Source organism: Scatophagus argus, chromosome 12 (genome assembly GCF_020382885.2).
Source record: "Scatophagus argus isolate fScaArg1 chromosome 12, fScaArg1.pri, whole genome shotgun sequence".
In the NCBI taxonomy this organism is placed as follows: Eukaryota; Metazoa; Chordata; class Actinopteri; family Scatophagidae; genus Scatophagus; species Scatophagus argus.
The window spans coordinates 11,499,348-11,514,518 of NC_058504.1; the positions used below are offsets into that span (position 1 = coordinate 11,499,348).

Here is a 15,171-nt window from a genome sequence, read left to right on the forward strand (position 1 = left end):
GTCGTTTTAAGAAAGATTTTGAGATGATTTAGCTCAAAAGATTACACAATGACATACTTGATGCATGGAGATTTCTTAAAGGATTGAACACACCAAACTTCCCTCTAGAAATATGGGCCATATACTGGAGCTCATCCACAAAACAAAACAAAACAAAAACAACAAAAGAAATCAGAGCACATTTCCAAGACCACAGAAGAAAAACATGCCCCACATTCTTCATCTTGCATGCTTCTTTGGCACATTCAAGCTCAGATTTCTATTTGCTTCCTCTCTCATTCAGTTTTTTTTTTATTTCCCTTCTTTATCTGTGACCAGTGACGGTTTTCTACCACTGTTTCAGAACTTTACTGAAATGAAAGGAATTGTCACATTATATTTGTCTTCTTAAATTCTTTGACTGTTTGACCTTTCAAAAATGATTGAAGCTCAAGCAAATGACTCGCTGCATTTGACACGTTTGTCTTCCTATAAAGGTTAGCACATCCTGTCTTGTTAACACAATGACATAGTGAATAATAATCACTGCAATAAAAGCTAGACAGTGACACAAATACCATCCATTTTCTTAGGACCCTGGTGCTGACAGTTATGCAACTATTTCACAACGGCTAACATTACCTATTTTTCTTTTGTTTTACCCTTTTAAATTTTGCACTTTGGATATCTGACTGATCTGTTTTTGTTTGTATTTGATATTTGGCAGTAAAACAGCCTGAACTCTGACTGAACCAGTAGGTGTTGCACTTGGGAAGGATTCATACTGCTGGCTGGAGTTTTGCCCATTAAGATATGCAAAGTCAATGATTGCTTTGTTTAACCCTGTAGCCATACAGACAGAGGTATTTGGGATAATAACACATCATTTTCTCATTTTAATTACTTCACTAGAGTTAATCTATAAGGCTTAATCATTATTGTACATTATTCTATATAGTTTCTGTGGTGATTTTTTCGGCAAACTACTGGTTTCCTCCAAGAGTGAACCAAGCATCCCCTCCTCCCACATTCTTTGCCCAAAGATCTAACCAGAGCCTGATGTAAAGAGAATAAATAAACTTTTATTGACACAGAGATCAAATACTCACACTTGGAATAACAGAAAAGTGATAAAGAGACCAATGACTGTAACAACAAAGAGGAGGCTGAGAGTTGGAGGTGGAACTAAACACGTTAACAATTTTGTTGTTTGAATCAGAAGCTCTGAAGCTCCTTCTACAAAACAAAGACAAAATTTACACGGGGCATTTTTATATCTCTACAGTATATTCTCCAGTGATATGGGGAAAAATGGGGTTGTAAAGTTTTCCTCTTGCTGTCCAGCCTTTAGCCAGCATAGGCTGTGGTGTCAGAGGGTCAAAAGTCACAATCATCTTCATCTTCAGTGACCATTTATGTACAGCAAGTCCAGCAAGTACAAATTCCTGCTCTTCAAGGTATTTAAATATATGTGTATTTTTACAGCAATTAGACAACATTTACATGGCCTGTTCCCTACACTTATATCAATGACTTGTACATGTAATGTCAGACCACTTAGTTAAGATGCACTATACAGTTCAACATACATTATTTGACTGTACTTTAGAAAGACACATGTGCATTTTGTGTTACTGGTCAACCCCAGTACAAATCAATCAACACAGGATTTTTAATACATTTTTACACTGTCCAAACTGTTGTTATTAAGACGTTATAGATTCTATTGTCTTAAAAAAAAACACATGCAAGAAAAAGTGAAAAGTGAACCTAAATAAGCATTCCTACTGCCTCTAGCCTTAAGTCAAATTGTGTAAAATGCTCTCTTGATTAAAAACAACAAAAATGATAAAATTCACAGTAAAACATCTCAATTTAAGTAACTAACCAGACACCATTACAGTGATTGTAGACACTTACAGACAGAAAAGCCTGTGACATCCTTATGATGAGTTCAGAAGGTTAACAGATGACATATAAGCTCAGACTGAGGTGATATTTGTACCTAAGTGTTTGTACCTACAACAACAGTGTGGATGATTGAAATGAACGACATATGTAGGGAGGTTTACTGCTGTGCTGTATGTGTCACCGTACGGTAAATGAAGCCGGGCTTTACATGAACAGTGCAGATACAACAATGACATTTACACTGTTTTCAAGGTAAAGACAACTGGCATCCACATTATCTTCCTGTCACTGACCTCTTAGTCTAGTCTGGCCAGTCTGCCTGACCTATTTACTATATGTGAACAAGACAGAGTGGGACGATGAATTTGTGTGTACTTTGCAATGTGCTAAGGTAACATTATCATGTGTCTTCAATTACTTCTTCATCAACCCTGAATATTTTGTTTCCTGATTGATTCAGTTGACTACACAATTCAGCAGCTTGGAAGAATTACAAGACTGTGTTTGCTGTCTTGAAATTTCATTTCAAGATTTTATATTTCCCAGACTGTAAGTTGTTGACCACATACTTTTTATTGTTTCCTCATTCATCTCCTTTTTATCCCTTATCTCTTTCCTGCTGATGCAATAAGCTATGTGAAGTCCTTTGAAACAGCCTCAATGAAGTTGGGTGCTGACATGAGGATAGTGAAGGTGCAAATGATGGAGAAGAGAGAGAAAGCCACCAGGCACAGCCGGTCCACCACCGCTGCTGCAAACTTCCATTCGCTGCAGATGGCCTCAGCCTCGTCCTGGTCCCGGAACCTCTGGGCAATGTACGACACCTCCTCCAAGATGCGTTGGATCTCTGGTGGAGGGAAACTGATGCCCATCCCCCCTCCAACTCCCATCCCCAGACCTCCAACACTGCCAACTCCTCCAGGTGGCTCAGCCTCATCACTGGGGGAGCCATGGGCACGTCCCCCTAGTGCTACCCCAGAGTCACTAGATGGTGGACAGTGTGAGCTCTCTATGGGGTGGTAGTTGCCGAAATAGAGGCTCATGGTACCGTTGGAGGTCCCAGTGGGGCAAGGCGGGCAGGAAGTCTGAGAGAGGGGCACACTAAGGCTTGGCATAGTGCCCATCTCTATGGAGCTAGTGCTTGAATGGTGCTGGGAGGTGTGACGGTACTTGTAACCAGGCCGCTTGCGCTCATCGCCAGGTTGTTTCATCCGGAGAAACCAGGCACACCAATTCAACAGAACCACTCGAACCTGGTTTAGAAAGGAAAGAAGCGTTTCAGTGTGTTTTAATCACTTCTGGAGACATTACACAGACTTACATTCATTTTCTAACCACAGAAACCACCTTAACCACCACCTAACCATACACATAACATTACTTGCCTAATCCTAACCCTTACCTCTGTGCCAGTGCACTGGAACCCGAAACTCTGGCAAAAAACAAAAACCAATAGTCCCAGACAGCCTAACCCTAACCTTAACCTAACCTTAAAGTCGTCATCTTAATATTTAATGTCTTAAGTTATAGGGATTTGCATTTTGTCCCCATAAGTAAGGCAAGTCCCCACAATGTGACTGCATAAGCAGATTTTTGTACCCACAACTACAAGAATGTGGGTCCTCACACACACACACAAACAGGTATTTGTGCTTAATGACATCAGTGACAAGCGTGGTGATTATTTGTTTAAATCACTCACTCACCCATTTAGGCATCTTGCCTCCCTGAGGGTCATGATGGTGAAACTGCAGGACAATAACTGTCACCACCACAGACATTCCCACAATCATCATGGTGCTGGCAAAGTACTGGGCTGCCAAAAAACACAACAAATGATATTAACATGCTTTTAATTTGTGCATTTCATTACTTGTTGTAATGTTTTCCCCATTTCAACCCCACTTGAACTACCCTATAGTCACATCCAGGGACATGTACTAACAGGTAAAATATTAAGCTTGAATTAATTCCACAAAATAGGTTAATTTCACACTCTAACATGAAAGGAAAGTAAATCTGATCAGTCTGTGCAATAGGTTATTTAGCCAAGGGGACAGTATGCGCACTTGCACTCAAGCAGAAATAAAATCAATGCAGAAAATGTGACAAAACAAACAAAAAAAGAACTAAACAAACTAAAAAAAAAAAAAACTGTAGCAAGAGAGATTAGTGATGGTTCTGGAGGGATGTTTTCATCCACACAAGGGAACAGTAAGAGAGGAAGAGAGCAGTAACTGAACACGCACACACACACACACACACACACACACATATATCTGCATATCTGAGGGCCTGCCCTCCTTTCTCTCGTTTGCTAGTGACTGTGAACAAAGAGGCACTAACAGCTAAACACAACTTCAGCTACTGCAGTGCCAGCAAAGTCAAACTTCATGTGACGTCACAAGGTCAGGGGTCGTGACTTTATTTGTTGGGATCATGAAAAGAAAGATGGAGGGCGTGGATCAGAGAAGCAGAAAATGATAAAACTAAAAGAAGACAGAGATTAGGGAAAAAATAAGGGCAGAGATAATGGTGTCAAATGGTGTGTTTACGAGAGTCCTGGTTACTTTATGGCCAATAACTGCTCACTTTGGTTGTCTTTATGGAAGAAGAGTCAGAAGAAGACTCTCTACAGATAAGGTGAATAATAATTTAAAACATAATTGTTCTTCAGTCAGGAGCAACACTGTTAATTATGGCAGACCTAAGGATTTTTAAAATGAATTAAAACTAGAATCAAGTGAGCCATCCTTATCTTGTCTTGCACCAGATAAGAGAGGTCTAACTAAATTAACTCAAAAGAAATGAACACGTTAAGCTTATCTGGTGATTGAGGGTTGATGATAAAAGACATATGGCCTGATTGTGGCGGCACTTACTTTATGTGGTAAGTGCTGCCACAACAATTCATATCCACATTCAGCCACCGTGTTGGAAAGCAGCATGAGTCAGTTTAACAAGACTACTATGTCGTCGTTGTGCTGTGGTCGTGTGAACAAAAAGATTAATCACTCTACTGATGAAGCATTCATCAAGCTTTTCTCAGAAAGGGCAGTTATCATTGCAGTGATGTATTGGCAGCCATGTTCAGCATGACCAAACACCATTTACACTCACATACTGTACAGCTGATATTGACAATATACTTTGCTATGACCCAGTGAAACTGATTTGACACATTAAATAGAGGATTTCAGTTACAATTCAAAGCATGGAAACACATTCTACAACACACGAACAAGACAAAAAGACAAAAAATGAATTACAAGTCTTAACCCTGATATCATATCTGCCTTTTTTCTTGCTCCAAAAACCCTTTGAAGTCTTTCTCTTTGAGAACTTTAGCCCTTGGCCTCTTCCCTCTTTCGTCCATTATTTCTTCTTCTATCCACCTTTCCTTTCTAGCCTTCCCAGTGGAGAATCAGGCATTTCACAGCCCATTAAAGGTGCTGACTGCTTTAGTTCGGGCCACCAGTTTTACTCCACACACACAATCCAGGAGCACCGTGAATGATGTATAGACACCCTCAGGCTACTCAAACCTAAGCCCAGCCACACACCGACATGGGGTTTTATTTATTATTTTTTCAGGAGAGCCTTTACAGCGCCTATATTGAAAATTCCCAATAAGTAGCCTAATGCATGTTTCATATTACTGGTGTTTACTGGAAGTGCAAAAAAAAAAAAAAAAAAAAAAAACTCAATAAAGTTGTTGATGTGGAGGTTTAGAAATGCATGTGTTGATATACTAAATCAGTCGCCACTTTAGTTTGACTGCTTTCAAAGTAAACATTTTTTTTTCTGTTTTGTGAAGTTTTTTCACAAGATGAAAATACAGTATCAGCCCTGGTGAGATCTATTGCTTCTTCCTCCCTTTTTTGGCAAACCAATGTCACTGCTTCCTGGTGATTCTTCAGTGATGCACATTTAAATAAGTTACATATAGACACACACATAGATATAACCCACCGATGAGAGGAACGGAGTCGGACGTGGCAGGCATTATCTCTGCTACCAGGAGCATGAAGACAGTTAGTGAAAGGAGCACAGTGATGCCTTGAGACAGAGACAGATAGAGAGAAGGAGGAACATGAGCATTTGCATAATGATGCAATCAGGGTCACTGGTGTATGAAATCAGTCCTGTAATTACTTATGTATGTAATCAGTTACGTTCTCATGACTACAACTGTTTACCAGCTGCTGGCTCCTCTGATGTGTCCGTGTAGGCTACATCTCCAGAAATCCTTCAAACACTCCATGTAACCGCTGAGTGCCCATCCACAGATAGCTATTCATCAAAACTCACTGGCTCTGATAAAATCCCAAACTAGATTTACTCTTATTTTGAAATTCAATTATTTCAAGGTGATTTGACATGCATGTATTCACAGCTCGCAGTATGATTCATGAGGACATGTTTGTGGACAAATATGCAAATGTGTGAGTGCCTATGAGCTTCATCTTCAAACAAATGTCTGTATGCTTGTGGTGTTTAAAAAGCTCATTCTTTCAAATGTTGTTTCTTTTACTCACCTTGCACCTAAAAAAATGCATAAAAATCTTGTATCTTTTTTCCATACATCAATAACATTTTAACATGTTTGCCAAAGCAAAGTCATTAAAAAGTAATTTTATGCATTATATCTGTTTATGTGTGTTCAAGCCCTCCTCACCCAGAGAAATCTTTTCTCCAGAGTCTGCAGGTAGCAAGAAGACCAGCAGGGCCAAGCCTGAGATCAGCACACAGGGGATGAGCAGGTTCAGGCCATAATATAATGTTCTGCGCCGCATGGTGACCGTGAATGTCACATCAGGGTAGGGCTCCTTACAGCACTCGTAATACAGCTCATTGCGCTTGGCTGGCACACCTAAGAGAGAAGTATACATAACAGATCAGATAGATTTTTGCGGACTAACAAAGTTATTGATGTTAAACATTTAAATGGCTTGCAACAACTACAATGATCCTATCTCTCCATGTGTCTGTCCATAGACGAAGCAGGCTGGATTGGATCTAAGTCAGAATCATTTTCGTAAAATGTTGCTATCTGAATTACGTCACCTTTAACTCCAACACTGGAGATGCAGTGTGCTACTCTCAACTATGGCCAGACTACAAACCTACCAATGTGCCAGACATTTCTACTGCATGGCAGCTGGTGCTGTCTGACACCTATTTCCAGCTAACCATCACCCCAGGGGCACAAGCACTGGGATCTGCTCTGTCCCAGCTGGAAACACCCCACTTGGGAGGTCTTCCGAAACTTCTGTTTCCACTTCATTCAGCTAGAATCATCCAAATGATGTTCTGTTGTGGAATTATTTGTATGAAAGTATTAAATGCAACTGCATTTTGGGCGCAGGACAGGACGCAGAGGGGAACACAAGTGTAGAGAATCTTCAGTTATCTCTGAATATTTCAGACATCTTAGAAAATGTTGACTTTAGGAGACTGGTGGTGGCTTATCACACTTGACTGAATACAGTAGTAGTTGTTGTGCCATATTTTATACCCTCTAAATTGACTGGTTTCAAAGATCATCATCATCATCATCAATCATCTCATCTGAGGACAAAAAAACTTTGGGAAACAACTAGAGAAACTGGTTTCATGTTCACATATAGGCTACTGAATTAACTGAATTACACTGGATTCTGCATTGAATAATTTGTCTTACCCACAAGATCCCACTCCCCATTGGGTATGTAGGTGGATGTGTCCACATCCAGCATCTGGAGGTCTAGCAGCCAGCCGTTGTGTGTCCAGGAGCCAAACTTCAAGTCACACTTTTGCACATCGAAGGGGAACCAACGTACATCAATGTAACAGGTGCTCTTCAAGATGCCAGGAGGTATGTACTGGCAGTAACCTGATGCATTCACCAGTACGTTGGTGTGGAAGGTGGCATCGAAACGCTCATCCGCACTGGGGAAAGAATAACAGAGAGCGATGTGTGTGTGCACAACATTTCGTCATCATCTTGTCTTTATCTCGTGTAGCACAACCTGGCAGTTACTTCAAAATGTCAATCTGTACTACACGTAATATAATAGCTTATTGTGAATGAATGTAAATATGATGCAGGAGGTTAATTTTTTTTTTCATCTGTGCTTGTTTGCTACAAACAATATACATTAAGAAATAGCAAAATATATACTAAGTGGCATGGAGATTTATTTCAGGAACAGTGAAAAATTTGTATGTTTAAATCTGCAATAACTTATTTTCCTGGCCTTTAAGGGATAGCAGAAACAAGGTGTTAACACAACATTAACAATAGCATCACTTTTTAATCTGATGTGGCAAACCGTTGCTTAGTTATACATCCAGCAGTTATGGAGCAACATTATCATTTAATGGAGTTGTGTTTGTGTCCACCTGATGAATCTAAGTCTAATATTCACTCTCTTTCAGCTCAGGTTTTGGTCTCTACCGACTCCTGAAGGAAATATTTGGCTTTGTAAAGCTAAAGGAAGCGAGAAAGATTCATGTGATAATTCTCTGTAGGTTCATCCCAACCATTGAACAAAGTAGAGTTTGTATTCTCTAAAAGTCTTAGTGAACACTACCTTTGGGGACAGATATAGTAAGGAAAACAGCTCAACCACATAACCTTAGATCTACTTCAGCACTAGCCTCCAGCTGAACTCTAATTAACTATTAACGAGCAGCTCCTGTGGTGTTGGTTGGTTGGCTTTCTGCCTTTTCTTTCTTTGTTCAATATGGGGCCAAAATTCTGTTTTCATACAAACTTATTCTCCACTGTGTCCATTAGCTGGAAGGAAGCATCTCCTCAACTCCTCTACTCTTTATTATAAGATGCAGGAAGCAAAGGAGAGTAAAAGTTTAGATCAATGTGTCATGAAAATTGAAAAAGTACCACTTTTAAAAAGTACCACTTCTACCACCACCTCTTTTTATTTGTTTTCATCATCAGCCAGACAATGAGTTTTATATTTTCTCTCACTTTGTGTTTCACTCAGATGACATGTTTACTGACAGTGGGCTTTTTTCACTTGTTGAAAGCCTGCTTGGACATATCGGAATAAAATCCTAGTCCAAAAATCAGGAAACAACTAAATGAATTGAGCTTTGAACAGCAGAAAATGTAGCAGTAGAGATAAATGCCAACTCCACACAAACACTACATAAAGGAAAAATGAAATCACTGACATGATTGAAAACTATTCAAGAAGAAGAAGACAAAGTTTTCAATCATGGGAAAGAATAACAAATTTTTGTGTAAAGTAGAGGAGAGTTTTTATTCATTACTGCATATAAAATTCCCAAGATACACACACACACACACACACACACACACACACAAACACACACACACAGTCCACACTGTATTTGTCACTTTAAGCCATACAAAGGCCCACTGTAGAGCTGCCAGTCCCTTTCACTGGACAATCCACACAACTTACACACTGAACTCTATATACACCCATATAGTATGGCACACACAATACACCAATACATGCACACAAATGTAATTCAAACCCCAATGTCAGAGATAAGATCAGTGTGTCTGAAACATCCTGGAGCCTCATTCAACACCTTAAAAAGAACGTGGAACGCATCTGCTCAGACTGAGTGATAAGCCTTTCCAGGGCGTTAAGTATTAAAATTTATTTCTCTTCTCTCTCTCTCTCTCTCTCTGTGTTTGTGTGTATGTGTGTGTATGTGTGTTGCTATCATCTGTAGCTGGGTGCTGGGCCGTGATGTGAGGGATGGCCAAAGTGCAGCTATGCAATGAATTATTCACGCTTTGGCCTGACTTTATCTTAAGGTGTGCGCTTTCCTACAATCAGTGTTTGCATACATCACAGCAGGGCAGGACTTGGACTGTGTGTGTGTGTGTGTGTGTGTGCGTGTGTGTGTGTGTACTGGAGAGCACATACTGTACAAATTATGTATGTGCAGAAAAGCAGAGATGTAGAGAACAATACAAATTACTTAAAGTTAGCAAAACTGTTTCTCAATATGTATTATTAATATCTCTACCTTATCGCTGCTTGCTTAAAGATAGAAATGTACTGAAATCTGTTTTTCTTTTTCATGACCATAGGCGATCTGGCCTAAAAAATATTATCACCTTCTATTTGATAAGAATCACAATCTAAATTGTGTCCTTTTTTCTCAATTTTGAAATGCGTTATTAGATTAGATTAAAGCTAGACTCAAGTACAGCCTATGAATTTCTGCTCTTTAATTTGCACCATTAAAACACAGCACTTGCATTAGAAATAGTTGTTGTTTTAGTGCAAGCTTCTTATTTGCAGTGCTAGCTATAGCTTACATTGCACTGTTTACTATACATCACTCAAGGAATGAGGCACCTGAAGTAATAGCCATCTAGTTGGCTACTTCTCTCTGTTGGTTTGTTGATGAAGTGTGGCTCCGCTAGTCAATGAGGTTATACGAAATTTGAAAGTAAGAGGGCATTCAAATACTGAAATATCTGTGAAGAATGGAAATTAGATTGTGAAAGCCTTCAAGATCGATCATGATTTAAAATCAGATCAGGTACCCCAAGTGCGAATACAAATAATATTAAACTTTTGAAATTAAATACTTTGTAATTATGGACTGTTTAATTATTAACTTTATTGTAACGTACACACTTCAGTTATCAAAGATGGTTACTACTGGAAAAGTGATAGCCCTGGAAAAATGGGAAATGGTCATATTTGTACAACTCACCCTCACATACGCACACTGGAGAAAGAGGACCGTGGACATGTGAGAGTGAGGCAGGGTGGAAACAGAGACTGACTGACAATGGTAGCTTTGACAGCTTGTGGCACCGTGGGACGTGAGGCACCAGCTTTCCTCTCACTCACTCAACACCTGCTTCTGTCCTCACAAGGGAAACACACACATCAATGACAAAGAGAAAAAAAAAACAACTTCTGCTGAATGAGGCAGAAAGAGAGCCATGAAGAATGGATCATTCCATATTGATAAAAATAACTAGAATACAGTGATCTTTAAAGCTAAGAGATCTCAATGCCAATGACTAGATGACAATATTATGTACCTTTAAAGCCATGGTTTTACTGATATGATTTTTGTTGATGTCTGTCATCAGAATGAAAGGGCAACAAGGAGTACTACAGAATTTTTTTTCTGATTAGCTTTTCATTATTTCTTAAGTTGTCAAGATCAGAATTAAAGACTAACAAGATTAAGGCTAACAAATGTGGGCAAGCTAACATCTTCCCTGAAGCTTTTAGCCACGCACAGATGAGAGCTACGAGCAGTAAGAGCCTCCTTGAGACTGCATTAAGCAAAGACCCATCCATCCATGTACATTATGTCATATCTCAGGAATACAGCATTCCACTAAACAGCCTCAGGGAGCCCTGATGTTAGGCATCATGTTTGACAGACTTAAGGCCCTGTGGTTAACTAGGTGGTCAAGGAAGCTGCAGGCAAGAAGTATAGTACAATTCCATTTCACAGTGGGATGTTTATTCCTATAGAGGCAAAGTGCATATACATACATCACCCATGAAGAATGGATTACTTACAAACATCTTCATCTTCATGGGAGAACAGAAGGCTTGGAATCATTATGCTGGGATAATGATATGTTATATAACTGTTATTTTTCTCCCTCTTTGTGAATCTGTCCAGCATTTGAATTAATAATATGCTACTAATTAAAAGTAACTTGGGAGCTTCGCTATTGTTGATTAGCAAGAGTTTCAGTAATGATTTCAGATGTCATTAGGCACTCCATGGTCTTTTTGGCTCATGGGTGATCAGCTTCTCAAGTAAGAATTATATCCATGGGAGAGTAGGAACACTTGCACTCCAGTACATCTTTGTAGATGTACTGGGGGTCATCAACAAAATTTGTCAGAGGGCCAGAATTTTTCAAAGCAGACAGAGTGGGGAATGACATTCAAATAAAAAAGCATTTATTTAAGCAAAATTTGACTATTATTGTTTAAAATTTTTACTTCATTACAAATTAATGCTATTTTTATTATCTGACATCAGTGTGAACAGACTTCTAAAAACATGTTAAAACCATAAAGATAACTGGATACTTAACTAGAAAATGCACTCAGACCTCCACCAAGAAGGCTGTCAGTGCTCAAAACAAAAGCAACAGTTCAACTATGAAAGAGTCCTCATCTCAGCAAGAGAAAAACTCCACACTGTGATCTCTGGAAGTAAACACAAATACTAGCTTCAGACTAAATGTAACAGTTGGCCAATGAAAAGAAAACACAGTGACGCCTCTGGTGTCTAATAGATGAGCTTAGTGACAAGCCGACAACTGCAGTGACCTCCTGTCATCTGTCTATGAATTACAGACATTTTGGCTCATTGCTAGAGGCTGGCAAAAAAGTAGTGCTTTCCCACTGGTGAGTAAGGTAAGATGTGCACATTTTCTGAATTCATTGATATTCTGCAGGTGGGATGGAAAAGTATTCAATGGCAGGCTGAATGTGGCCCAACGGCCACCGGCTGATGCACCTCAGTCTTAAATACATGCATATTCTCTTTTATTTCCTCAGTGTTTGTTTATTAAAGCAATCACAAAAAAGTCATTAGATCCATCCACCCATCCATTAAAATAAAAAAAAAAACTACAAAATCAATCAAACCGTCCATTTATTCAACTAATTCCTCTTTCATCTTTAAGGCCTGTGACAGGACTCAGTGTTGTTCATCTACCTTCCCTGCTGGCAGAATTAGGATTCTGTCCTCGGTTTACCTGAGTTGAACGTCCTTCATGTGCCTCATCGATCCCCAGTCAGGTGAAACCATTGACTTTTTTTCCTCTAATGAGAGAGGAGGTCAACAGGCTTACATAGCTGTCTTACATTTGGATATTCTTTACACAAACACAGTCACACAGACACACACGCTTATTCAAGCTTATCTAGCATATGCATTCAAAACACGCATACACACACATGCAAACAGGCTGTTATGGCAGACAAGATGGAGCCAACATAAAGTTTATGGCTGGTTTTCATAAACGAAGTGGGACAGCTTCATTGTAAACGTGATCTCTGCCTCAGTGGAGGTCATGTGCATTTGTCCTGTTGTCATAACCTTCTTTTGAATTAAACTGAATTAAAATATTCAGTTTCTTTGATTTGAAATAGAGCTCGTCGGCTGTCATTATGGGCAGTAACAAGATATTATCCCAAGGCAATATGGTTATGGTCTAGATGGTAAATTTGTGACTCATGGTAGAATTATCCATGCATGCAACTTCATTGTGAGATAATGTGAGTCAGTGTGAACAAAATGATACGAGAGATTTCACACTGGGATCATATGAGCTGAATGACTCATTACTGGCAGTATCTGGGTTTTTTATTTTTTTATTCTCACTCTTCTTTGACATAACATATTGAGATAGCATCTGACCTCCTAAACATCATAAACATCATATTACAGCTAAATGAATGACTTTACAGAGAACACACAACTGCCTGAATGCTATTCAACACAGTAGGAGTAGCGTGTTGGCCCACACCGTGATGTTGTGTTTGTGGCGTGTGCATGTGCGTACACAGATATTTACTGTGTATTAGGGAGATGAAGCTTGAGAGATGTTTGGTGCAATTAGTTAAGTGCATATATGTGTGCATGTTTCCAGCAGTGATCCATATTGTTGCTGATAACTAAATTTTCCTCTCTCCTCAGGGGGCAGGTAAACCTTCTGGCTCAGCTGTAAACTGAATCATCCCCCTCAGATTCACTTCATCATTCATCTTTTCCATCTTCAACGACGTGAGAAAAAGTCGTAAGTTGAAAATCAGCAACATCAGCACTGTTTTCTTTCATTACCCAAACTGAAACAGACATGTATGGCTTTTTTCAACAGGTTATAATTAATAATTCTGATTAATTGCTTTATGATAATTATAATTAATTGTTTTCAGTGCTTTAAATAAAAAAATATGTTTGCAGAGTGCTGACCAGATTACATAGCTATAATATGAGGAATCATATATGTTGTAAACTGTTTGCTGTCAACATTGTTTCCTTACGAAGTCCAGTTCACTAACCAAGGAATGATTAATGTTTAATGTTATTTTTATGGCAGCTGAAGGTCAGGGGAAGGTATAGTCTTGGTCAAATGTGATGAGTTGAACGGATGTTGGTCTGGTTCCACCACGTCCAGTATTTATGGACCATGGATGATGAATCCTAATGAACATCTGCTATATGGACTGGTACAAAATGTTGAACAGATGTTCATGGTCCAATTTTTTTGATTTTTTGACTGCTATGCTAACAGGCTAATCTTTGGTAAACACCATACATATTAAATCAGCATGTTTGTATTGTCATTGAGTGCATGTAGGCATGCTGACAGCATTTAGCTCAAGGCACCACTGTGCATAAATACAGTCCCAAAGTGCAGCTAGCATGGCTGTGGACTCTTAGTCTTGTTCAGTATTAAATGCAGTTCTGTGCTTTGTACATCCAACCGTCCATTATAACCACCCATGACTCTTGCGCAGTACACACCTCCTAGATAAAAACATAATGTGAACACAGTCCCTTCTGAATATAGTCCAAGCAACACTTATCTTTCCTCCACCACACATTTGGTGAAGCAAATTGGTGATATCTAAAGGCTGTTGTAGAAAACAAAGAACAGATTTGAGCAGGTAGCAGATGAATCCACCACAAGAGAAGGCAGTTGGGAAACAAGCGAGACGTAAACAGGCAGACTTGGAGAAAAGGTTGAGAGTAACATGCTGACATCTTGACAGACTGAGACAGGTTGATGGGATGAGTTATACAGTGAAGGCTGGGAAAGAGTTGACTGAATAGAGTGAATTACAGTGAGACAGTGAGTTATGAAAGAGAGATGGAGGGAGACAGAAATAGAATGAGATGAGGAGAGCGATGTTAAGGCGGGATGGATGATGGAGGGAGCTAGGGAGGAGTGGAAGCAGAGTGAAAAAGGCAGAAATGGGGAAAAAGAGAGGTGAGAGCAGGGAGATTAGGGTAGGTAATCCTAGCAGGTCTAAAAGCTGAGCTTTTAAAATTTGGGTTAATACCCCCAAACCTTTGTTTTGTCCTTGTGTTCCCTGTGTTTGTGTCTGTGTTTGTGTCTGAGTTTGTGTGTACCGGGGGGAAATATGAGCATGAAGAAAAACACCAGAGGCTGTCTCCGTCCAGTCAGTAACATCAGTGAAGAGCAACTGCAAAGCTGTCTGAAGCTTACTTTATATGTTCAGATCTATTCACCAAAATTAAAAATGCTCCACACATTATATCTTTGTC

The 15,171-nt window shown here is 39.4% G+C and overlaps 1 protein-coding gene across 4 annotated transcripts in view; it reads right to left on the bottom strand.

Moving 5' to 3' along the window:
• Positions 1–1,041: 1,041 nt before the first annotated feature.
• Positions 1,042–15,171, bottom strand: part of LOC124068537 (neuronal acetylcholine receptor subunit alpha-7-like) — a 29,242-nt gene continuing 15,112 nt past the window's right edge. For all 4 annotated transcript variants that reach the window (XM_046406876.1, XM_046406875.1, XM_046406873.1 and 1 more), the window contains 5 exons: positions 7,574–7,821; positions 6,569–6,763; positions 5,863–5,949; positions 3,597–3,706; positions 1,042–3,143 (listed from right to left, as the gene is read on the bottom strand). In XM_046406876.1, coding sequence (XP_046262832.1) covers positions 2,523–3,143; positions 3,597–3,706; positions 5,863–5,949; positions 6,569–6,763; positions 7,574–7,821 — 1,261 coding nt within the window. In that variant the 3' untranslated portion in view covers positions 1,042–2,522. The remainder of the gene's footprint in view (positions 3,144–3,596; positions 3,707–5,862; positions 5,950–6,568; positions 6,764–7,573; positions 7,822–15,171) is intronic.